Consider the following 26,824-nt stretch of genomic DNA (forward strand, 5'->3'; position numbering starts at 1 on the left):
GTTACCCCCTGACTTTTTGCCTTTGCTGATGCTATGTTTTGAATTGAAAGTGTGCTGAGGCCTGCTAACCAGGCCCCAGCACCAGTGTTCTTTCCCTAACCTGTACTTTTGATTCCACAATTGGCACACCCTGGCATCCAGGTAAGTCCCTTGTAACTGGTACCCCTGGTACCAAGGGCCCTGATGCCAGGGAAGGTCTCTAAGGGCTGCAGCATATCTTATGCCACCCTGGGGACCCCTCACACAGCACAGACACACTGCTTCCCAGCTTGTGTGTGCTGGTGAGAACAAAACGAGTAAGTCGACATGGCACTCCCCTCAGGGTGCCATGCCAACCTCACACTGCCTATGCAGTATAGATAAGTCACCCCTCTAGTAGGCCTTACAGCCCTAAGGCAGGGTGCACTATACCATAGGTGAGGGCACCAGTGCATGAGCACTGTGCCCCTACAGTGTCTAAGCCAAACCTTAGACATTGTAAGTGCAGGGTAGCCATAAGAGTATATGGTCGTGGAGTCCGTGTTTGACAGACTCCCAAGCACCATAATGGCTACACTGAAAACTGGGAAGTTTGGTATCAAACTTCTCAGCACAATAAATGCACACTGATGCCAGTGTACATTTTATTGTGAAATACACCCCAGAGGGCACCTTAGAGGTGCCCCCTGAAACCTTAACCGATTATCTGTGTAGGCTGACTGGTTCCAGCAGCCTGCCACAACCGAGACATGTTGCTGGCCCCATGGGGAGAGTGCCTTTGTCACTCTGAGGCCAGTAACAAAGCCTGCACTGGGTGGAGATGCGAACACCTCCCCCAGGCAGGAGCTGTCACACCTGGCGGTGAGCCTCAAAGGCTCACCCCTTTGTTCCAGCACCGCAGGACACTCCAGCTAGTGGAGTTACCCGCCCCCTCCGGTCACGGCCCCCACTTTTGGCGGCAAGGCCGGAGAAAATAATGAGAATAACAAGGAGGAGTCACTGGCCAGTCAGGACAGCCCCTAAGGTGTCCTGAGCTGAAGTGACTCTAACTTTTAGAAATCCTCCATCTTGCAGATGGAGGATTCCCCAATAGGATTAGGGATGTGACCCCCTCCCCTTGGGAGGAGGCACAAAGAGGGTGTACCCACCCTCAGGGCTAGTAGCCATTGGCTACTAACCCCCCAGACCTAAACACGCCCTTAAATTTAGTATTTAAGGGCTTCCCTGAACCTAAGAATTTAGATTCCTGAAACCTACAAGAAGAAGAAGACTGCTGAGCTGAAAAACCCCTGCAGAGGAAGAACAGAAGACACCAACTACTTTGGCCCCAGTCCTACCGGCCTGTCTCCTGCCTTCCAAAGAAACCTGCTCCAGCGACGCTTTCCAAAGGACCAGCGACCTCTGAATCCTCAGAGGACTGCCCTGCTTCAAGAAAAACAAGGAACTCCCGAGGACAGCGGCACTGCTCCAAAAGAACTGCAACTTTGTTTCAAGGAGCAGATTTAAAGACCCCTGCAACTCCCCGCAAGAAGCGTGAGACTTGCAACACTGCACCCGGCGACCCCGACTCGACTGGTGGAGAACCAACACCTCAGGGAGGACCCTCCGGCGACTCCGAGACTGTGAGTAACCAAAGTTGTCCCCCCTGAGCCCCCACAGCGACGCCTGCAGAGGGAATCCCCAGGCTCCCCCTGACCGCGACTGCCTGAACCTAAAGTCCCGACGGCTGGAAAAGACCCTGCACCCGCAGCCCCCAGCACCTGAAGGAACGGAACTTCTGTGCAGGAGTGACCCCCAGGAGGCCCTCTCCCTTGCCCAGGTGGTGGCTACCCCGAGGAGCCCCCCCCCCTTGCCTGCCTGCAACGCTGAAGAGATCCCTTGATCTCTCATTGAAAACCATTGTAAACCCGACGCGTGTTTGCACACTGCACCCGGCCGCCCCCGCTCTGCTGAGGGTGTACTTTTTGTGCTGACTTGTGTCCCCCCCGGTGCCCTACAAAAAAACCCCCTGGTCTGCCCTCCGAAGACGCGGGTACTTACCTGCTGGCAGACTGTAACCGGGGCACCCCCTTCTCTCCATTGAAGCCTATGTGTTTCGGGCACCTCTTTGACCTCTGCACCTGACCGGCCCTGAGCTGCTGGTGTGGTAACTTTGGGGTTGCTCTGAACCCCCAACGGTGGGCTACCTTGGACCCAAACCTGAGACTTGTAAGTGATTTACTTACCTGCTAAAACTAACAATAACTTACCTCCCCCAGGAACTGTGAAAATTGCACTGTGCTCACTTTTAAAACAGCTTATTGTGTTTTATGTAAAAAGTATATATGCTACTGTGATTATTCAAAGTTCCTAAAGTACTTACCTGCAATACCTTTCAAATGAGATATTACATGTAGAATTTGAACCTGTGGTTCTTAAAATAAACTAAGAAAATATATTTTTCTATAACAAAACCTATTGGCTGGATTTGTCTGTGTGTGTTCCTCATTTATTGCCTGTGTGTATGTACAACAAATGCTTAACACTACTCCTTTGATAAGCCTACTGCTCGACCACACTACCACAAAATAGAGCATTAGTATTATCTCTTTTTGCCACTATCTTACCTCTAAGGGGAACTCTTGGACTCTGTGCATACTATTCCTTACTTTGAAATAGTGCATACAGAGCCAACTTCCTACAAACATGTGTATCGGAATCGTAAAAACTATCGCTCCATGAATGTCCAATTGGTGTGTACTGCTGATCAGTACATTACACGTCAATGCAAGGTTCCCAGGATCAGTCCATGATTCATTTGTCCTGAGAAACAGCAGTGTGCCACACATGATGGGACAACTACAGGGTGACAGAGCTTGGCTCATAGGTGAGTGTGTATGACGCTGGATCAGTTACATAGCTGACAGCCAGGCTGTATGCAAGTAAACTGTGTGTTTCAACCCTCTTTTGCCCACTTTTTGCAGGGGATTCTGGCTACCCCAACATGCAATGTCTCCGGACACCTGTGAGGAATCCCAGGACATATGCAGAAAGGAATTATAATGAGGCACATGGTCGTACTAGGAGGGTGATTGAGCGGACCGTAGGATTCCTGAGAACAAGATTGTGTTGCTTCCATCTCTCTGGAGGATCCCTTTGCTATATCCCTGACAAGGTGTGTAAGATAGTGGTGGCATGCTCCACAACTTGGCTGTGAGGAAAGCTGTTCCACTTCTAGAAGAGGAGAATGCTGTCCAACCAGCCCTGCCACTTCAGAGCAGGGATGAGACTGATGGGGAAGAGGGGGACGACATCACCTCCTGGACCCAGCTAATCCGGCTATACTTCCAGTGACTCTCGGGTACATTTCTTATGATGCTAATGGCTTCACTGCATTGTTTCAGGCTGACTCATGTAGTAAGTACTGTGGTGTCATTTACCAGTGATAAGGCCAAATCATGACTGAAGTGGCAGATGCCACTTAACACAAGTGTAGAATGTACAGTGTGACATACTTCAGACACTAGTCTGTTCGACCCCCTCTTGCAATAAAAGCGGCATTATGATGGTAACTGGCTAATGCATTCACATTCAGTTGATAGCTCACATTGATTAAGGACAGATATTCTGAGTGCACAGGTGTATTTATTCCAAGTGAAAACATACATGAGTGTTCGGACTGTGTAAGGGAGTGGGCACATGGTGAACAACATACTCGGGCACATATGCTTAGCTGTTGGTTGCACAGGGTATTGTCCATGGGGTCATTGGAAGATGGTGAGATGTCAGTGGCAAGTCAATGAGGTAGCTCAGTGGCACACAAGGGAGACCGTTCAGGGAAGAGTCACTTCCTGGCGCAGGGCTCGGTCTTGGCTGGCGTTTCAGTGGGATGTCTGGGTCTGAGGGCACATTTGAGAGGGTGAAGCTGGGCTGCAGGGATAGGAGTGCTGGTGTCCTGTGAGTCCTCTGGCAGTGCCACCAGTCCAGTAGCTGCTGCAGTCACGGTTGGTGACAGGGCAGTGTCCTGGCTAGTGTAAGCGTCCTGCAGTTGGTTGGAGGACTCAGGCTGGATGCTTGTCTGGTGCTGCAGCACCCCTGCAATGTAGGCCATGGTGGCATTGAGCTGTTTCCATTGCTGCATGGACTCCTGGTGGTGCGCTACCTGTAGTGTCTGATTCTGCTCCAAGGTGGCCAGGATCCGGCCCATCCTGTCCTGGGAATGGTGGAATGCTCCCAGGACCTCGAAAATCATCTCCTGTGCAGCAGCATCCCTACTTGCCCACCCCCCCTGGGCCACTGATGCCCTCCCATTTGCTCCAGCACCCTGTGCAAATGTCCCCTGCACAGGTCTGGCAGTCCCACTTGCAGTGGGCCCTTCATCATCCGGGCTGGTGGTGGGTGGAGACTGAGGCCTCTGTACATGTTGGCAGCCAGTCCGTGGCTTGGTGACACTGGTGTGGGGTCGTTTGGCCAGAGCTGATGGTGGTGGCTGATTGGTAGGGGTATCAGTGATGCCCTGGGTGGGGCTTATGGAGAGTGACTGTCCAGGGCTGTGGGATGGGCTAGGGATTTCCTCTGTCTCCAGACATCCCTCTGCACTCTCCTGAGTGGGGCCTTCGTCTTCAGGTGGAAGACTGGCACTCCTTGACGTCTTCGTCCGGGTGGCATGGGTGGTAGTCCCTGTGTGTGAGAGAATAGAGATGTGAGTGTCCTTCACTTCCTTGTCAATTGCAGCACTGGTCAGCAGTAATGTGTGGTTGAGTCCCTTCGTGTTGGTGCATTTTTTTGAATGAATGGTGGTGCATTGTGGGTGTTGTAGTGCTACTGGGATTACATGCACGGTTGGTGACTGCACAGGGGCTGGATGGTGATTTGTATAGGGGATTGTGGGCATGCAGTTGACCTGGATGTGAGTGTGTGGGTGTTGTGGACTGGGTAGGGGATGTGGTCCTGGTGGTAGCGAGAGTGATGGGGTGATGCATGCATTACAGGTGCGGTGACTGTTACGGTATTGTAGTTGACTTACCCAGTCCAACTCTAAGTACCAGAGTGGTCTTGGGTGCGAGACCCATGAGGCTGGAGGCAATGCTTCTACAACTGTTGAACAACAAATGCTGGTGCCAATAACCTTTTCCAGCAGAACTTTGTCATCCGCAAAGACTCAATACACTCAAATCGAGAGAGAAGCACTGACGGTCTGATGGGAGTGTGAACAATTCTACCTGTACACCTAGAGACAAAAAATGTGAACTAAGTTTTAACAAATCCCTTATCCATCTGTTTTCCAAGGCAGTGGAGCTAACCGCGCCATACATCTGCAAATAGATCCACCAGTTGCAGAGATGCAGACTTAAAGTTTTGTACCAACCTTGATGTAATAACCCAGACGACTTCTCTACTGACACCCAGGAGAGCAAAGAACACATCAGCCTGATAGCCAAGGCATCTCAGTCAAAAGCAGTCTCGAAACCAGAACTAATCAGAGCCAGAAATGAAGATGGATGTCTCCAAATGGCAGCGAAAGCCACCCAGGAGAGCACTTTCAATCTGAAGCAGAAAAATTAACCTGAACAACAGCATAGCCTAGTCTGTAGAGGATATGAAATTAACTCTGCTCATCCGCAGAATGTCTGATCGTGAGATGCAATATCACAAAATAAAATGATCGACAGTGTGTTAACTTTTCAAACACCCACCACCAGTCACAGACGCGTATTTAATCAATCGTTATTTTCAAGTAACCTGGGACTGGTTTCAGGGTATCACCCTTCATCAGCCAGGCTAGCTTGAATCCAGTGGCGCAGCAAGCAAGGGACCTACGTCTGGGCATACCCCAGCCAGGGCGCACAAGGCTGCTCCCATAGCCAGCAGGGTCAAGACTGATTTGCATATAGGTGGGGTCGAACGGGAAGCAAAATAACAATGGATTAAACCCAGATCTGTGACTGGGGGTGAGTGTTTGAAAAGTTTCAACACTCAGTCCATCGTTTTATTTTGTGATATTGCATCGTGAGATGGCACAGACTGGTCATGTCGTCTTCCCTAAGAAACTAGATGATACAGCTGGCACAAGTTGGCCACCAAGCCAATGTCATAACCAAAGCAAGAATGAGGGGAAAAGTATGGTACCCAGGAATGGGCAAACATGCTGGAGAAATAATTTAATCCCTGATCTGTCAAGCGACAAGAGCTCCCAGCCTACAAGTGATAATTAAGGAAGCTGCAACACACCCATATTAGAATGTCCATTGTAGGAAAGTACCCTCTTTCTTGGCATAGTTACCCCCATTTTCTGCCTGTTGTCATTGTGTTTCACTGTGTTCACTGGGATCCTTCTAACCAGGACCCAAGTGATTATGCTCTCTCCCTTCTAACTTGGTAACTTGTACCATTTTCACCGCACATTTGGCAACCTGGTGCCCCCATGTAAATCTCTAGAATATGGAACCCAGGGCATTGGGTACCAGGAGATCCCCATGGGCTGCAGTATGTATTGCCACCCATGGGGAGCCCATGCAAAGTGTTCTGCAGGCCTGCCATTGCAGCTACATGAAAGGGTGCATGTATGTATGTATGTATGTATTGAGTATTTGTAAAGCGCATTCCAACCCGTGGGCATCGAAGCGCTGACTGAGGTGGGGCAGAATCCATGTACCAAGGGACTCCCCAGTTATTGCGGGAAGAGCCACGTTTTAACCAATCTCCTAAATGTTAAATGGTTATGTTCTTGCCTAAGATTCAACGGGAGTGAATTCCAGATTTTGGCGGCCGCAATGGTAAACGCTTTATCTCCCCATTTCGCCTTCTTAGTACGGACGGTTTGAATTCGATAGGCAGAAGCAGACCGCAACGGCCTATTAGGCCTATAGAATTGTAGCTTGGAGGTCAGAACGTTGGGCCCAATCCCATGGACAGCTTTATGAGTGATGCAGAGTGCCTTGAAAGAAAGCCGCTGGGCTACCGGAAGCCAATGAAGGCTTCTGAGGGAGCTCTTAGCAGAGGCCCCACGAGGTAACTTCAATACAAGCCTAGCCGCGGTGTTCTGCATCACCTGTAGCTTGTTGAGGGATGCTTTATCCAGGTTAAGCAGCAGCGCATTTCCATAGTCCAATCTAGAAATGACTAGAGCCAGAGTAGCGGCAATTTTACAGGAGGGTGGAATAAAAGGGAAAACTTTCTTTAATTTCTTCAGCATCCACATACAGGACTTAACTATCAGATTAACCTGCGGTTTAAATGACAGTTGGTCATCAAACAGTAACCCTAAGTTTTTCGAGGTGGATCCTGGCTCCGGGAGGGTGCCGCATTCTTTCGGCCACCACATGGAAGACCAGAGATCCCTTTTCACCCCGAAACACAGGATTTCCGTTTTTTCACAATTGAGTTTTAGCCAATTGGCTCTCATCCAATTGTTTACTGCTATCATACAAGCATTAAAGCGGATAGCCACTTTCTCCAAATCATTATCGATAGGGATGATGATCTGAGTGTCATCAGCATACAAGGTGGGAATGAAGCCGAAAGTACGAATTAATTCTGCCAGCGGTGCCACGTACACATTAAACAGCGTAGGGCTGAGTGACGAGCCCTGAGGGACCCCACACGGCATGCACACTTTTTCACCATAGGTCACTGCACCAGGTCACTGCAAGTCACCCCTGTGGCAGGTCTTCCTAGCCCAGAGGGCAGGGTGCAAGTACCTGTGTGGTAGGGCACCCCTGCACTAGCAGAGGTGCCCCCACAAACTCCAGTGCCATTTTCATGGACTTCGTGAGTGCGGGGACGCCATTTTATGTGTACTGGACATGGGTCACTTCCTATGTCCAGCTATATAATGGTAACTCCAAACCTAGGCATGTTTGGTAACAAGCATGTCAGAATCATACCCAAATACTGTTGCCAGTATTGGATGTATGATTCCATGCACTCTGGGGGCTCCTTAGAGGTCCCCTTGCTCGTACCAGCCTTCTGGGGTTTTCCGGGCAGCCCAAGCTGCTGCCATCTCTCAGACAGGTTTCTGCCCTCCTGCTGCTTGAGCAGCTCAAGGCCAAGAAGGCAGAACAATCGATTTCTTTTGGGAAAGGGGACGGGAGGGTGTAACATCCTCTCCCTTTGGAAATAGGTGTAACATGGCTTGGGAGGGGTAGCCACGCCAAGCCACTGGTATGCTTTGAAGGGCACATTTGGTGCCCTCCGTGCACAAACCAGTCTACACCAGTTCAGGGACCTCCAGTCCTTTCTCTGGGCGAAGCTGGACAATGGAAAGGGGAGTGACCACTCCCCTGTCCATTACCACCCCAGGGGTGGTGCCCAGAGCTCCTCCAGAGGTTCCCTGGGTTCTGCCATCTTGAATCCAAGGTTGGCAGGGACCTCTGGGAGCATCTGAGTGGCCAGACGGATGACGTCCGAGCACCCTCCTGATAGCTAGTCACCTGGCTAGGTGACCAATCCCTCTTTCAGGGCTATTTAGCGTCTCTCTTGGGTGGGTCCTCAGATTTGGCTTGCAATATTCCAGCAGGACTCCTACAACCTCTACGTCGATTTCTAGCCTCCGGAACCGTGATTGGACCCTCCAGGAATCGACAATCTGCATCCACAGCATTGGTGTCCACAGCTCCTTCCAGCTTCTGCAACATTTCCCTAACACTGCATCTTCTGAGGGTGGCAAGTCTTCAGTCTGCACGAGAACGAAGAAGGAATCTCCAATAGAGTGAAGGAGTCACTTCTCTGCTTCTGCAGGCACCAACTGCAACGATGACCAGCTGCATTGAAATCTCCTCTCATCCTGAGCTGCGTGGATCCTCCATCCGGGGTGGTGGTCCAGAGTAGTCCTCTTGGTCCTCTTACCTTTGGGATTTCCTAGTACCCCCAGCTCCCATCTACACATTCCACTTAACCTAGATGGGGGGGGGGAGGGGTCCTGTGTTCGCATTCCATTTTCTTTAGTAAATGGTTTGGGCTCCCCCTAGGGTCACTATTGTCTATCTGCATTTGCAATGTTTTCTATATGCCTATTGCTGATAACTAGTGTATATATTTAGTGTGTTACTTACCTCCTATTGGAGGGTTGCCTCTAGTACTTTTTGGTATTGTCACTAAAATAAAGTACCATTAATTTTGTAACACTGAGCGTTTTCTGTCATTTGTGTTAGTGCTGTGTGACTACAGTGGTATTGCATGAGCTTTGCATGTCTCCTATATAAGCCTTGGCTGCTCATCCACAGCTGCCTTTGCAGAGCCTAGCTTCTAGGCACTGCCTACACTACACTAATAGGGGATACCTAAACCTGGTATAAGGTGTAAGTTAAGTACCTTGGGTACCCACCACACACCAGGCCAGCTTCTTACATCCATGCAGACTTTTGTGCCTTGCCAATTTAAATAAGCTGCTGGTTGTAGTCAATCCTAGTGGTTGAAGTTGTAAGCTTAACTGCCTTTGAGCCAGTGCAGTCCATGTTCAAGAATATATTCATAGACTTTAGCATGCCATTCTGACAACGGGCCACCTTTCCAAACCTGTGACTTTAAAATATACGTGGAGGAATAGGGAGTCAAACATGGAAAAATAACACTGAGGTGGCCCTGAGCCAGCGCGGAGGGTAAGCTTTTTGTGCACATCTTCAATAAGAATATAAGTATTGGAATGTAACTGTCAGACAAATCTGAGATTCATTATCACATTCTGACTCGCTTCACGGCCTCCACTGTGCAGCAAATTGTGCCCCAGCTCACCTGCCATTTGGGAGGGCTGACAAGCCTGTGAGTAACCCACCTCCCCATCCCCCATACGAACCATCACCAAGCACAGAGGAAAAGAAAGAGAAACCAGCATTGGCAAAGCCAATAGGTCTCACCCATGCAAGAGCTATTTATTTATTTTTAGTGTGTTTTGGCCATGTTGTAAACCAGCGTGGCTACTGGTCAGCATGGCTAAACATTAGTGGCGTAGAGGAGAGTGGTGTGGAGTGTTGTAGAGTGGAATGGAGTGTTGTGGAGTGGCAAAGAGTGTTGCGTATTGCAGTGGCATAGTGTGAAGTTGTGTTAGAGTGGCATAGAGTTGAGTGGACTGGTGTAGCAATTGTCTTCAATTAAACGGTGACAAGACTGAGGTAGTGCTGTTCGGAAACGTTCAGGAGCTCTGGTCTGTGATCTGGTGGCTCGCTAAATTAGGCTAGGCCAATGTCCGAGGCCAGGTAGTAAAAAAACTTGGCATAAAACTGGGATCAGACACTATGTATAAAAGACCAGGTCAGCACCATATGTGGCTCATGCTTTGCCATAATGTGCGTAAGGAAAGCCTTTCCTTGGCTCTCATCCGCCTCCAGGAAAACCCTAGTCCAGGTCATGATCACGAGTCGGTTAGACTATGGGAATATACTGCAGCAAATAACACACTGATATCTAAGCTTCAGGTCGTGCAGAACTCTGCTGCCTGGCTGATTTGCAACCTCCCTTCACACTCTTTCTCTGCACCACTCTAACACTCTGAAAGCCTTGCACTGGTTTCATGCCAGTAAGCGTGCCGTTTTCAAGCTATATTGCCTTACTCCTAAGGCACTAACCAGCAAGACACTAGTTTATCTGTAGAACAGGCTCTGCCATTACTGCTCCCCAGACTGTTCAGATCCACGAACAAAGCTCTGTTGCAGATTCCTCTTAGCCACACCTCGAGATTGGGGAGCAGAGCGTTATCGTATCTTGACTTATTCCATTGGAACGGTCAGTGGATCTACAAATTTGTTTGTGCTCAGAACTGGACAAGTTTAAAAGACTGTTAAAGGCTTGGTTGTTTTGATATACCCTCTAGACCTCGATTAGAGAAGTGCCAAGATACACCTTTGGGGTGTGAGTCACTGCATTATAGCCGGTGGCAATAACATAAAACAACATATACAGGCCTCGAAAAATCATAAAAATGATACCAGAGGTGCAGGTCGTGTAACTTGAATAATGCACTCCACCTAACTGTGTAATGTACTTGACCCATAAACAGGTCTCAGATTGTGTGAACCTAGGAAAATATTTTATTTTTGCCGTCTTGTTCTTCATTCTCACGTCTGAGTGCACTGTCAAGTATGTGAATTCAGCATTTCTGCTGTACAAAAAAAAAAAACTGCTGTTTTAATTAGATTAACCGTATGCTCCATGTATAACAAGACTCTAGCCCACACATAGGGTACATGTGATCTATGACTTGCCTCTTAGTTTACTAATAGCATTGTCATCAGAGCAGGAGTGTTTCTCAGTTTGTTTAAACATTCACTTTCAATACTTTTATTACCAAGGCATGATTAGGTAGCACACCGTCATTTACAGACAGTAAATTTCCAAGAAATGTCAAAAAGCCTTCCCCATAACTTGCAGCTTTATTTATAAAACTGTATTGTGTATTAACAATAATCTGTGAAAATTGGGTTTCAGAAAACATTTCATTTGCTTATCAAGTAAAGTGTTGCGATTTGTTTTCATTCTATCATTTTATGTTTCATGACACAGAATTACAAAAAACAGGTTTTCACAACTGCTGACCTATATTTAGAAATATTTGTAAAGTTGACTTAGTCATTTAAATGTGTTAGGAAAAATCAGGCACCCTACAGTCTTTTTTTTTTTATTTATTTCATCCGTAAATATTCAAACTGACTTTTGACCTCTGTCTCTTAACACAGAGCAAATGTGACACAAGCAAGATTTAAAGGTCTTTATTGCTCCTTCACTTCAGTTAGACGGAGCAAAACACCTGTTCTGTCAATTTGCCTGAAGGGGTGAGTAGGTCCTATATACAGCTCGACCTGATCAAATATGACTTGCTGTAGTGAGTGGGCAAGTAGATTTTTCAAGGCCCGATATAACACAGAGTGCATTGGCGTAGAGTGAGCTGAGTATAGGGATGTCAAATGCAGTGCCATTGAATTCAGTGGGGTAATGTTCAGTGCAGCGTCGTAGAATGGGGTGACATTTATTAGAGTGGTGCATAGTAGGGTGCAGTGGCGTAGAGTACGGTTTCATAGAATGGTGTGGAGTGGCATAGAGTTGAGTGATGCAGAGGGCAGTTGCGCAAAGTAGAGATGAGTGGCAGAGAGTCGAGTGGCATAGAGTGGAGCAGAACGGAGTGGCGTAGAGTTAAGTGATGCAGGGCGCAGTAGTATAAAGTAGAGTGGCATAGAGTGCTGTGGAGTGCAGAGTAAAGTGAGTGGCCGTAGAGTTCTGTAGAGTAGCATAGAATGGTGTAGAGTATAGTGTGGTAGAGTGGAGCAGAGTTCAGTGGTGGAGAGTACAGTGTTGCAGAGTAAAGTGTTCGGGTGCAGTAATGTAGAGTGGCGTAGAACAGTGGCATATAGTACAGTGATGGTGGTCGTGTAGAGTGCAGTTGTGTATAGTTCATTGGCGTAGAATGCATAAGCTTTTGGAATGGTAAGGTCCAAACTCAAGCTGCACACCCTAAAACAAATAAAGGCAGCAAATTGAAGTCTGCGACCTAAAAACACTGACTCCATCTGGCGACTGAGAGCCACAGATAGCCAAAATAAAGGTGGAGGACTGGGCCCTGGTGCAAGAACTGATGCAAGGAAGCAAATTCTAGACCCTGTTTGAAAGGCAACCCTGACAGGTGAAGGCCACTTAGGAGGAGGAGGAGGAGTCACACTGAAAGACATTCTATGCTAAACAGAAAGACAACTAAAGTAACACATATATATATATATATAGCTTCTTATTTAGGTTTTTCTAATGTTTATTGTTGAGGAATGAGTGTCACACAGCACCTATGTGCACATACGCACACCCACTGACCCAGGTGGTGTCACCTGTGTAAAGAAAAGGGCGTGTCTGCGAACAGGCAGTCAGCCCAGCATAGACACTATGTGTGAGTGTTCCTTCATGATCCTGGAGACAGCTGTCCTCTGCCTGCAGCAGACCTGTAACTGGTCAGAATCAACACAGATGAGTAGGTCTGGAAGCCAATTAAATCATGTTCTTTCTTTTCAAACTGCAAAGACCGCATATTTGGCTAATGTACTAGCTGTGGAATGCATGTAAGCCTAGGTCATGGGTTCAGGTGTTGGCGAGGGGTTCCCAGCTTGTCTTTCATAATACAAATCTGAAATTCATTTAGTTTGTTTTCCTTTTCCATGAAGGTAAACATTTACTTGACTTACCAGCACAGTGACTGGTGCCTCGAGCTCTCCTCCAGCATGTTCATAGTGGTATAGCTTTTGGCTGGGACTTTACTATGGGGAATGCTCTGGTGGTTTTCATGTCAGTAATAGCCATGGGTGGGATGTTGAGATCGGGAGAAGGGCCCAAAATGTGGTGTTCCCTGTGCTGCAAGTCATCATGTCTTTTAGCCTTGTGTGCTTTTGCTGTGTCATTTTTAATGAATCCTAGGTGTATGTAAGCACCGTTTCTTCATCTTTTCCCACAGTGAAGTATTCTGGGTACCTGGAGTATGCAGACCAGCCTTTTGACACAAACCGTTACCGACGGAATCCCAAACTAATGAAGCTCGGCACAGGTAACTGCACATTGATCTGGTCGGTGGTACGCTTGTAGGGTAACCAGATTAAGGCAGACATGGTTTACTGTGTTGGAAAGTACCTGGTTATTCTAATAGTAATGTGTGTTTATACATCATCCATCGTCCTGCAGATGTACCATTTCATAGTATTGTCATTGATTGATGCTAGGAGCAGTCCATGTTTGTTTGCGTGGGCAACTTCTAGCAGTGCAGCATGCTTGATACAAATATTTTGATTTCATAATAACCTAAAAGTTTACTTAACCCAGGCCTGATGCAGAGTGACATCTTGTAATAGGTACATGTCACCCTACTTCCAAGTTTTTTTTCATTGGTTTTGTTGAATGGCTCTCACATTGCTTGGTCCTGCTGAAGCAGTGGGTGACCTATGTTCAGTTAGATCTTGCTAGTATTCTTCCTTCATGTTTCTGCTGAGACAGTGGCTATTGTGATACCTTTTAATTGGACGAGTTGCAAGGAAAAAAGTTGCAGTGTACACAGTGCTGAAGGCTAGCTCCTCCTTTAGATGGTGGGACAAAGTGATGGGGCAGATCCAAAACTGCCTCTAACATAATTATCTAAACATTTAAAAGTACATGCCTGCACATTTTACAGCTGCTTAAGGTGGCCCCAAAGAATTGTAAAAACGCTGTCCCTTGAGGGATACAGTCTCATCTATTCTCTGTGAATGCAAAAACAGAACATTGGTGTCTGAGACTTTTTCTCTGATTAAAGGACTATACAATTAAATATATATTTAACATGTTAAAAGATTAACAGCAGTTCATGTGTTGTATGGTTCAGATACTTACATAGAACATGTCTGATCCCACACCATTCACTTTTTGCTCTAACCAAGATGGTTCTCAATGACTTTGCACACTAGTACCTTTGAAGTGCTTTGTTTCTTGTGGTCCTGAGATCGATACTTCTAAGCACATGCAGCAGCACCAGATGCTTTTATGCTGAAACGAAGTTGTGGTCCTCTCTCTCAGATATTACTCTGTGGGGCATGGAGGTGGCTCTGCTGACCATGCGGAAGGGAGAGCTCTCCAGGTACCTGTTCAAGCCTTCATATGCCTATGGAACTTTGGGCTGCCCCCCACTCATCCCACCTAATGCCACAATACTCTTTGAGATGGAGCTGTTGGACTTCCTAGATACTGCTCTGTCCGATGACTTCTTTGATCTTTCACCGGTAAGTCAGATACTGGAGACGACATGAAAATCTGTGACATGATGTTCGTTAGTCTGTCATAGTGGTGTAATGTGAGTTCTCTTCTGAATTTCACACTTTACAGTGTACTAAGGATTATTGGGCTGTTTTTTATTTTCAGTACATTAACAAGTGCCTAGTTTCTATTGGTGGTAAATCTAACAAGCATTTGCAATGCAGTAGGTCTCGCGTTCTTGTGAGTTCGAGCTATTGGCCGTGTAAATTCATAACTGGACTTTTATTGCCACATAAATTGGTCAACCCTGCCTCATAATTTTGTCTTTTCCTGCCATATAATTCCAGTGGCCCAGCATTTAACCAAAGCACTTCCATTTACCTTCTTCCTTTTATCTCAAAACATATGCAATTATCATAAAAACCTTAAGAAGAAATAACCTTTTGGTATTAGAGTGTAATGCTTAAAACACCATAACAAAATTATCATTTGGGACGGATTGGAGAGTGAAAGGAAAGAGGGAGTTGGGAGTAAAGATGAAGAGGACAAGTGGCATAATAACGGTGTCATGGGCCCTGGAGTAAGAAAGGAAAATGGTTGACTGGAATTTCTTTAGGAAATTAGAGCAGTAATTAGTAGAGTGAGGTTGGTAGGTCTCTGGGCCCCGGTGCCCCTGCACCTGTTTCTCTATTGATAACTAGGCCTCAGGAGGGAAAGTGGATGGCGAAGAAAAAGAGAAGCAAAAGGAATACAACAGACAAAAGGAAAAAAGATGAGGTTGCAAAGAAATGAAAGAAGGGAAAGAAAGAATGAGAAAATGAACACACCTAAGAAGAAAAAATAGAGCAAACATGTGAGAAAGAAGAAAAAACGGAAAGAAGCTAGCGAACGAAAGATAAAAATGAAAAAAATAATAAAGTGTGAAAACAAAGAAAAATGAACATTAGAGAAAAAGAGAGATGGTGAGAGAAACAAGCAGCGAAAGAACCAGGGCATGTATGTACTGACACATTTCCCACGGACACAGAATGAGAAAACAACTGTGACACTTCCGCTCCTCACAAGTAACTTGTGGCTTCCACATAGAGACGGGAAAAAGAGGGATTTATAGTCTAACGTGAATTGACAGATAAAGATAAGAAAAACACCAGAGAAAGGAAGGAAGACAGATAAAAAAAAAAGTGAAAGGATGCATACTGTGTCAAAGGAAAGAGCAAATTAAAAAGACAGAGAATGAAATCAAGAGAAGAAAGTGTGACTGAACACCTGATGAAGAAAAAAGAATGAAAAAGGGAAAGAAATAACCAAGTTTGAAAGTGGAGGTCGGAAGAAGGAAATTAAAAGAAAGAGAGGAGTAGAAATAAACAGTTGAAAGAAAGAGCTAAACTGTTAACGTGTGGATTTTAAAAGCTGTGAAAGAGAGAAGTGGGGGAGAAAGAAAACATTGAGAGTAAACAGAGTAAAGGAAAGAACCGAGTGAGATAGGAGAAACAGACCCTTCCAAATAAAGATGGCGGCTAAGAATAGATTTAATTTGCTCTTCCACATCCTCAAACAGAAGTCTGAGTTTGGAACAGCAGGGGGCACTGCAGAACAGCTGGAAGTGCATAAGTAGAGTTGTATGTGAACCACAATACAGCAATATTGGGGTGCTTCAGATCCGGATTGGAGGTATAGACAGACCTATGTACCAGCGCAGTGTTGGAATAAAAAACGATGAGGAATGAGAAACTGAGCGCTGTGTAATTCGGGGTATTGGAATAATGGGGTGCTGCAGGATAGGGTTGCGGTACATTGACGGAGTTGTATGTGGGCTGCAGTACTGGAATAGTAAAGGGCACACAAGGTCAGAAGTGAGGTATGTAACTGGAGTTGTGTGGAGCCTAATATTGGCGTGCCAGTGTTGCTGAGTGTTAGCCTGTAGGTTCCCTGGTGAAGCTGTGAGTGTTGCCCAGCATGGGAGTGGCTTTGCCTCTGAACCACAGAAGCGAGGGGCATGTGGAAAGCATACTACTGAATGCACTAAATGTTAAAATTGATGGAGTCTGATAGAGCGGTGGTAGTTCCCATTAATAGTGGCGTTGGATGTTAGACTTAAGGTGCACTGGTTGAGCTGTGTTTTGCTCTTTTGGGTCCAGTATTGGCTTGGCAGTGGGACTGAATGTTAGAATTGCTGTAACATAACTGTTTGTGAGTGGGGTCCCAGTATAAGAAAGGAAGTGACCTCGCTAGGGTAGAACTGAGGTGTATTGATTGAGCTGCACCCGAAGTCTCACTACTGGAACAGCAGAGTGTATTGACTGTAAGAACTGAGGTGCTCTGGCAAACAGACTGTGTGGGGTTCTGGCACAGGCACGGCTGAGGGGTTTGGATTGTGTGAACTGAGGTGCACTTTGGAGCTGCGTCTGAGGTCCCAGTACTGGAACAGCAGTGTGTGCTAACTGTAATATCTGAGGTACTCTGGCAGACAGCGTGTGTAGGGTTCTGGCACGGCTGAGGGGCTTGGAGTGTGAGAACTGAGGTGCAATGATGGAGCTGTGCCCGAGGTCCCAGTACTAGAACAGCAGAGTGTACTGACTGCAAGAGCTGAATGCTTGGAGTGTGTGAACTGAGATGCACTGATGGAGCTGTGAGTGAGATCCCAGTATGGAGCAGAAGTGGGCACTGTCTTTAAGTATTGTAGAACCCTGGTAGAGCTGGGTGCCTTGGCTATAAACAATTACAAATGATCCTCTGCCTTGGGGACAAGAAGCAGGCACACTTGGTAAAGCAAATGCAAGCCAAGGAAGGGCGGGAGCCAGGCAATTGAGAGAGGGTGCAAAGAGCCCACAACCAACAAATGGGATCAAGATAACAGGCTCATTTATAGCCTTTTTTACAGTTAAGCTAAAAGCAAGAAGTGTCTGCAAATGAAAAGGGAAGCTTCACTGGACAGGAGCAGGAAACAAAGTGGGGAAAAAAAAGAAAAAAAAAGTCCCTTACAGACCAGATAAACATAACAAAGTGTAATTATACAGTAGTTGGTTCCTGCTCCCGCACAGAAGAAGGAGGGACAAAGAGGCATAACTGACCACTAGCAAGCAAGGTTTGTTAAATGACACTGAAACTAACAAATGAAATAGTAGGAAGCCTACAGAAGAAGTATACTTTAATGTATACAATAGGTGGAACGCTTACGCTCAACCTAAAAATGAAAATTGACTAATGGCAACCTGAGAACAGTTTAATAGCCTTTCTCAATTTTTTTTCTCCTTTAATTCAAAAATACTATTTGTGAGGCATCAAATGATTTTTACGGTCGCAAAGGTAAAATTTGAGCTTTTTCAACTACTATATGGCTTTTTTTTTATGTGTACCAGACCCATATTACGGTGCCATGACACATTGCCTAACCACAGTTTGGGTTTTAGAATGCATATAGGATCTGTATTTGGAAGGGGTGTGTAAAAGGCGCCCCTTCAGAATACAGATTTATTAGCTTATATATTTGTGCTTTGTGCCCGAAATCGGGTTGCAAATCATCCCCCCCCCCCCACAAAATCAAAAGTGCTGGCAAGCATTTGCAAATGTAAGGGGTCCCCAATGTCAAAACACTTTTTTTAAGAGAAGTCTCTGGTCTTTAGGACCATTGCCTGCTAATAAAAACTGTTTTAAAATGTATTCATTTTTATAATAAATCCATTTCCCTTTATGAAAATGGACTGCAGATATAAAATATATAATTTAGCAGCAGTCACAGACCCAATCAGGCCACCATACCTGTGACTTTAACCAATCGTAGAGGGTCTCAATTTGCAACCTAGTAACTCATATTAATGAGGTAGGTCGAATTGCGACCCACTATATATTGGTATTATGCTAAACAACCTAGTAATGCATAGGTTTGTTCACAAAATATCCATGTGTCCGGTAAAAGTCAGTATGCAAATTGTACCCATTTCTACCAAATGGATTTTAGTAGATTTTCATTAAGAAATCACAAATTACAAAATATTTGATGCAATTTATGATTTCCTAATAGGAATCTTAATTTATCAGACCCACAGACTCTTGCAGACGTTGCAAGTTGATCAGTTCTGAAATTATAAGCTGGAAAAGACAAGTACAATTTGCTTTTTAGAAGCAGGTTTAGTACCTCAACAGCATGTTAAAAGCAACCACACCTTTAATTATTAAGCAGATTACTGTGGTAGTGATGAAATGGCTAAGCACATTTGAATGTGCATCTGGTGCTTAGTGTACTATTTCACATTTTACTTATGTTAGTTTTCATTTTCAGTGCTTCCATATCCAGCCTGATTCCGTACTCCTAGATTACCAGAACACCTGCGGTATAGTTAAATGTTTGAGGAGGCTCTCTGGATCTCCTGTAATCACCCCATACCCACCTCCCATTTATTCTGCTTAAGGTACTAACATATTTCTATAAGGTGTGAAGGTCTTCTCTGCTTTTTCTGTTCTTCCTTGAAACCATATCTCTAGCAGCCTCTTCCTTCAGAGTCCGCTGTTGCGAACTTTGAGATTCAGGTTCTCTGGAGCTTGCCTCTTCCATTGGTGCATGCTGTGCAGGAAGCCCAGAACCCCTAGCCTGAATGTACACACTGGTGTTTTCCTTCTTCAAGGTTATAGTTTACTGGCTTCTTATGTGGCTTTCCATTTTGTTTTCTTCAGGAGACTATTGCATTACAGAATTGGTCTAAGGTGAATGATCTTTTTTGGTAAGTAGTTTAAATAATCAATTTTTCTCAGAGTGTAGCTTGACAGTTGTGGAAGTGTTCTTCAGACCACCAATCAGACAGTAATGTCCCACATGAAGAAATTTTGAACTCTGAGATGCGCTTTTCTCCTAACCTGGGGTGTCCTCTGAGGTGTCTACTAGCCGCAAATATGCAAGAGTGCCCTCTGGCCAAGACTTCACTGAAATTTCTGTTCTGGGATAACCATCAAGCTTAACACTATGATGATTCCGTTCAGGCCTGTGCTGACTTGAACGGACATGGGTTCCAATGTAACCCCTGGAGCTAATTCTTGGATTTCTTTTTTACCCTACACCTCCAGTGGAAAATCAGAAGCCATCTGAAAAGTGCCTGACCATGCTGTCACTGAAGCAGTAACATCCCCCATATATGCTGTATAAGCTCTCCACTTCTTTCCCTTGTCTCCTAAGGTCACCTGAGTTAAGCTTTCTCAATAGATGCTTAATTATCCCGCTACATCCTTGACCTTGGTCTCAGGTTAGCTATCTGCACTATTTGGGTCTTTCTGCTGACAACTTCACTATCCTCCAGCCTTCCTAAGACAGTCTTGTAAAACCCAATGCAAGAGCGACTTGCATTGTATCCGTGTCTGGTGCTGGAGCTTGGCAAAATCTTTATTTTTTTTCTTGTTGTCTTCCTTCAGGCAGCTAGGGAGTATAAGTGGAATCCTGTAGATTCTATGTAGGTACAGCTGAGGGATTCTAAAGATTCGTTAGAAGAGTGCTGTTGCTGTTGAGGACTTTTTTTTTGCATACTTAAACATTTTTTTTTTTTTTTATATAATATAATATCACCAGAGGATAAGTGCAAAATGGGCTACTGGGCTTCACAGTGAGCAACCAAAACAGGTCTTATCAAATGCAGCCACATAGTCCTTATACCTTCACTCTTGAGAAATATTCTCGAAACAGAACCATAAAGCCTTCTTCGTATATTTCCATTTTGACAAATAGATGAAATTACTTCAGTGGAAAGTAGAGGAGTAAAAAGGTAAATGATTGAAAAAACGCAATGAAAAGGAATGGAGGGAGATTTTAGATAGCGAAAAAGAGACCTACTACAATCATTCACCAAAGCAGAACACTACAATAGTGTTAGGCCCCAGTGTACCATACCTCGGCATTGCTTTTATTTCTGGGCAACACTGCCGTGGATGAGCAGGCCAGCTGTCCTCTGCATCTAAAAAACGCAGACATCTTAATTTTAGAGTTGTGAAAAACCTTTCAAGTTGTTGTGAAGCAACTTAGCTTCTTCCGTTCACATGAAGCTTATCATGCATTACCTTATGTCTTGCTGGGTTCAACAGCAATGCTTGAATACATAGGGCATGATTTATATATTGGCGGACAACACAAAGGTGACTAATATCCTGTCCTCCATAATTTAATTCCCATTATATCCTATGGGATTTAGATGTCAGCAAAAAGGAGATTTGTCACCATTGTGACCGAGTAACTTGCCTGCCAATATCTAAATCAAGTCCTTTGTTTAAAGCTGTTTTGTCTTAGGGCTTTAGTTATAAAACACAAACTATCGCAGCAGAATGTGACTGATGCATACATGTAGATGATGCTGTAAGGCAGCTGCACTTATTAGAAAAGGGTTACACCAGTTATGATCTTCGAGCTGGACCATGATTGTGGCGGCATCTGGAGGGTAGGTGTTCCCCGTCATCCTGAGGATAGTCTATAATACTTGTTAATCTTGAAAGGTTGAGGGTGGGCAGAGTGATATAGACGCTCTGAAATGATTACCTCCATTACCACAGTAAAATCTGCCTCTGCAGTCAATGATGTACTATAACATTAACCACTGTAGATGGTAATCCAGGATCTCAAGCCTGTATTATAGATGACGAAAGGCCCCCAATGTAACCTGCCAGTAAGTTATCAGATCATTCGCAGCAACATAGGAATGCTCCTCTAATCTCCCTGGACTCCCCAGTAGACACCATGGACTTCGGGCCTGTGACTCAATTGCTTTCACAGCTTTCATCACCCACTGTGAATTTTTTTGCCACTATCATTTCTTTTTGGACTCGCACCAGATCCACCAGGAATGCCCCCCATCTTCTTCTTTCTCTACTACTATTTCCTCTTTATCTGTAGTTGAAAGTTGTCGGAAGCTGGCCCTCTATGTAGTGTGCAAAGCTAGGCACACTGTGCAGGGGGTCAAGGTATCTACACATTGATTTACATGGGTAAAAACTGGATCATCAAATGCTCTAATTTTTAAGGTAGCTTGGTTAGGAGTTAGGCCAGTTTTGGAGAAGTGCAAAGCATTTGTTGCGCCCAGAGCATCAATCTTGCAACTCACACACTCAAAATATATATAGAAATTGAAGTATTTTTATAAATTGGTCTCAAGTTATTCCTTTAAGACCAGGAGCATTGGAATTGGGTAAGTACTTTTCGAGATATGAATTTTTTAAGTTTATTAAAAATAGTCTTTTTATATGTAATTATACACCATAGGAATCAATAGAGGATCACCTTAAAAAATAAATTTGAAATCGTACAGTTGATTTACCAAGTTCTTCTTTTGGAGGTTGATCAAGGTAGTCAGTGGGCACACTGTGCCAGCTGGAGAAGTTGGGGCGACTGCTGGTTCCGGCGGGAGAAGGTCTCTGGAGGTGGTGCAGCACCACTGTGGTGGACCACTTAGAAATGTGCTGCACAGGTAAGTTTAACTGTGAATCCTGGGGGGTGGGTGGGGGGAATGGGTCTCCTTGGAGTGTCGAGGTCGCAAGGGGTGGAGGACCCTTAAAGCACAGTCGGTTTTTCGGTGCTGGGTGGCCGGGTGCAGAGTGAATCAGTGAGCCAGGAGCTGTGCACAAGAATGTCCTAAGTTGGTTCTAATGTTGTTCACAGGATAATGGGGGCACTCTGGCTGGCGGTCCAGGTTGCTTCTGTAGTCCCTTGACTGGGGCGTCGTCCTAGTCCTTTTTCAGCCCCAGGTGGGTTGCCTTTCCTGATGCCCGACGTGTTCTGACCAATACCCCAGGCACGGTTTTGCTGCTGGAGGTCGCAGTGCCACCAAACTTGGCACACTGACAGGGTTCGTCCTCGTGGTCATTGGGCTGCGGAGTCCAGTTTGGGACCTAGCGGCTGGGCCGGTGAAGTGACCCTCAGTGGCTTGATGATTTCTTGTGCGGTTAGAGTGATACCTCCACTCTTGAGGGAGTTCTCTAGTGATTGGCGAAGCCGGACGGTCCGCTAGGGTTTTTGTTGAGTTGTCCAACAGTTCCTCAGTGGCGATTGTCTGGTCCTGGGTGCAGCAGACAGGGTTTGATGCAGCAGGTCCACAGTTCTCATGCTTTGAATCTTCCTGGTGCTGGACGTCTTTTGTCAGTCTAATCTGGTTTCCTTGTCTAGGGATGCCCATCAGATACTGCATTTAGTGGGCATTTAGGGGAACCTGATAGCGAACAATGGATCATCTACCTTAGGGTGGCTTCCTGTGGGAAGAGGTTGCTTCCTTATAACTGATTGGCTATTTTCCTTCCATCCAAGATGGAGCAAAATTAAATGGAGTGAACTTAGGGGTGGTGCATGCCCGGTGCTCACCCCCTGACCCCCCCACCTTCCCCCAACCCCACCTAAGCACCTTGAGACCCTCACGGGTGAGTAGTGCGCTTCACAAATTCCTGATTGATTGATTGGTGCCACTCCTCCTACCCTTTGTGTATTTTCCCACTGTTGCTGCCGCCAAAAGTGGGGGTTTGTAACAAGGGTGGCCATTTGCTGCTAGCAGCAGGACTGGGGGTCGGGTGTTAAAGGAGGTAAGCACCTTGAAACTTGCCGCCAGGGCAGTGCACATTCATGAGGGTGGGGGTGTTAGCACCTCCTCCCAGGAACGGCTTTGTCTGTAACGCAGAGAGAAGAATCTCTCACCCCCAAGGTAGAAGATTGGCTGTCTGGCGGTGGCAGGTTGGTTCGAATCAGTCAACAACCAATCCAGGGTAGTTGGCTTTTGCAGGGGGTACCTCGAAGTACCTGGGAACATTTAGGAACAAATCTAATACTGGCACCAGTTTGGATTTATCATTCTGAGTTGTTTGATACCAAACAACTGAGGGTTCAGAGTGGCCATCATGTAGCTGTGAATCTCATGTTGACCAATGTCCAGCACATGTATTAAAATGGCTGCTCGGTCTACTCACTATGCTTAAGGTTTGGCAAGGGCACAGTGGGGGTATAGTGCTCATGCATACATACAGTATAGTGTACCCTGTGTTAGGGCTGGCAGGCTTGCCAGAGGGGTGACCTATCCATACTGTATACAGTATGTAGTGGACAGGGAACACAGGGAGTGTGCCATCTCGCACTTGCATTTTAGGTTTGCCTTAGGGCACTTAACCTGCAAAGGCATTGCTGGGTGCACTTGAATGTATGGCCTTAGAGGGTGGCTCAATCAGTGCTGCTGCCCTCAGGGGCATACCCAGGGCAGGAGGTACTAAGTGCCATTTACTAGAGACTTATGGTGGCAGCTAAAGGTGTCTCCAATTGTGCCAGTGCATCACAACAGGTGATACACAAAGTGGGGGCTAATCCGGTCAAAAAGAGGTCTCTTCTCACAAAAATAATCGGTTTTCTTAACATTGTTTCTTCATGCCCAGCATGGCCTCTTCTTGCTGGGTCAGTAAAGCTGACACATTGCATCTAAGCCCACACACAAGACTTCCACTCATCTGGCACAGAGAATTCTTACCAACCCTTTTCTCTTTTGTTACTTTGAAGCTTCACCAGCTCAGTGCCATGCTATGGCACCAGTGAATCAGTCCAGATCCATGTATAGTCAATGGACCCCCCCCCCCCCCCTTCTCCCCCCCCCCCCCCCCCCCCCCCCCCCCCCCAACAGTCCTTTTTGAAATATCCCTTTCCTGTCTGATCGGTAGTGCACATGGCGCAACATTCTCACTGGCAGCGTCCAAGCTTGCGGAGCCTCACCTGAGCCGGGGTTGCAGTTTTTCTTCTCCTTCGACTGTTGCGGAAGAGTCCCTCTTTGCCCCCCTGTCCTATAAGCCTCCACGATCACTACATATTTAAACTGAACCTTCAGCTTCACCAAAAATGGAATCTCTCTCTAGTAATTAGTCCAAGCACCTTCAAGTACCCGAATGCTGCCCAAAATGACAGAGCTGTTAAAGGGAGCACAAGGCACAATGTTGATTTTACTCCAGGCTTTGAACCTACCCCCTTTTAAGTTTCAGTATCTTTGTTTTAGGTTGAAAGAGGAGATTCGAAACCTTTTAGCACAAATATTCTTGTCCCTTGGCCTCATACAGCTGACCACAATATAATTGTTGAAGGCTGCTTAACCACACAGGAATGTAAGGTGGGCTCATGTGGAAAAAAGCAGAGTGGAAAAAATAAGTATCAGCTTTTTAGCCCCCGCCAAACAATGTCCAATCCCCTTCTACAATTGATAATAACACTGCAAGCATACCTCCAATTCAGAAGTATTCTCCCCTCCATGCCTGGACAAGGCTGCAGACACAAAGAAAACGCCCATGGCCACCTAAGATATCATTCTGTAGCCTAAATCTGGACCCTGTAGATTTGGTTGCCTTTCTCAGTGAAAATATAAATTCATTCATTTAGCAGGACACTTTCACTAGCATTAAAAATCCCCATGTACACCTCATTGTTTCTGGATACTAGAGCTATTTTGACCTTCATCAGTTCTTCTTTCCCTGATTAGAGTGTTCAGGCACACAATTATTATATACTACATACTTCTCTGCATCGCTGCTCTCTAATGTGTCTCTGGTGCATCAAGGACCCTAATCACCATGCCACCTGCTTCCTTGCCATCTGCTGGCATTGCATGAAGTCTGTGCTCTTTGCACACTATCTTTTTAGGTGTTTTACTCTGTTGACCTGTGAGCAAATCCCTCAGTATCTCGGACCTCAAATTCGTAGTGGTGAGAATTTCTGACACCCTTCGCTTGAACTCTTCCTCATATTGTGCAGCATTTCACTCCACTTCTACAACCACCTAACTTCTCCAACACTTAAATGTGGACATTCTTGGCAAATCGTGTTCGGTTCTCTACTCTTGGCTTCCAGCCTCTGTATTGTTATAGACTATCTTGCTGCTTCTTTTTGACTTATACCTCTTTATCTCTTCCATTTTCTTCGCCACCTAATGCATAGTGTTCTGTATTGTGTAATTTCTTCTCAAAGGTGGAGTGCATTCAAAGATTTTAGAACTGCTTTCTCTTTCCTGGTGACTTCTGCATAGAGTCCTCCTCCACTGTTCTGGAGCCCCTTCTTTTTGCTGCAAGACCTGTTTTGTGAAATCTCCAAATTTGTGGCAGATGACTGTAATGACACTGACCCTGTAATGGAGGAAAATCCCCCTCTCCCTGTCACGAGCCAATAGTAACATTTTTTGGGCAAGTAACTGTTTGCAGCACAGGCCTTACCTGTAGTTGCTATCCAAGTCCCTGAGGCATGTGAACATACAAAGTCTGTCTTGCTTGGAATGTGAGGTGGTTCTTGGTGTTTTAATGGGGAACTCTGCTTGCGATCACGGTCTCCCTGGTGAGATTCTCTGCCTGCCCAAGGTCTGGAAGGAGCTCATAGCTCTGACCTGTAGTAGTTGTCTAGCTGTATGCACTTCCTGTGTCTCCTGCCACCCCCAGTTCATCCTACTTCTCCTGCCACCAGACTGCACTGCCACAGGACAATGTGTGTGGTTGGCTTACCATCACTAGAGCCACTTCGTGGGTATACTTAAGTGTTTACAAGGAGAACTCAATAGACCCTGTGCTTCAGAAACCTGCAATTCATCCATGAGCCTAGCTGCCTCTTGTAGTCTGCTGCATAATAATGGGGCCTTTGGGCCACAGCGCTACCCTATGCTGCATGCTCTGACAGATTAAAGTTCAAGAGCTAGTCCAGCAAACATGGTCATCTTTGGCTCTGGTTGGCCCACACATTTTCCCCTTTTACAGACATTCAAATGTGCACCTTCTGATTCAAGAGCCCTGATATGCATGAGCTCACTTTGGTACTTTCTGTTTGTGCGTCTATGGATGGTAAACTGGGTATTTATAAGATTGTTTTTTCTTTGTTACCTTTACACAGAGAATGGATGATGTAATCTTTCTTGCTCTGAGATTATGATTTTTGATGGAGACAAGGTGGTTCTCCTTACCCGTCCTTTATTTTCAGATATCTATGTTAACCAGAATATTGTGCTTCAGAGCCTCTGCCCAAGCCCCCCCCCCCCCCCAGTCAGTTCTCCAAGTAGCGTCGACACTGTTATATTGAATTCAATTGGACCTTACATCTGTTCTTCAGTCAGGTTTTCTGTTGCCTGGTAAGTAGGTTTCCGTTACTCATTTGGTGGTCGCTTGCGTTTCAGAATGCTATACATTTGATGCTCTACCTTCTCCAGAGAATATTCTGCAG

The 26,824-nt window shown here is 45.8% G+C and overlaps 1 protein-coding gene across 2 annotated transcripts in view; it reads left to right on the forward strand.

The window, feature by feature from the left end:
* FKBP6 (FKBP prolyl isomerase family member 6 (inactive)) overlaps positions 1–26,824 on the forward strand; it is a 162,871-nt gene that overhangs the window by 64,705 nt on the left and 71,342 nt on the right. For both annotated transcript variants that reach the window (XM_069226776.1, XM_069226777.1), the window contains exons 3-4: positions 13,382–13,471; positions 14,470–14,672. In XM_069226776.1, the coding sequence (XP_069082877.1) occupies positions 13,382–13,471; positions 14,470–14,672 (293 nt within the window). The remainder of the gene's footprint in view (positions 1–13,381; positions 13,472–14,469; positions 14,673–26,824) is intronic.

The sequence above is a fragment of the Pleurodeles waltl genome, chromosome 3_2 (assembly GCF_031143425.1).
Source record: "Pleurodeles waltl isolate 20211129_DDA chromosome 3_2, aPleWal1.hap1.20221129, whole genome shotgun sequence".
NCBI classification, from domain to species: domain Eukaryota; kingdom Metazoa; phylum Chordata; class Amphibia; order Caudata; family Salamandridae; genus Pleurodeles; species Pleurodeles waltl.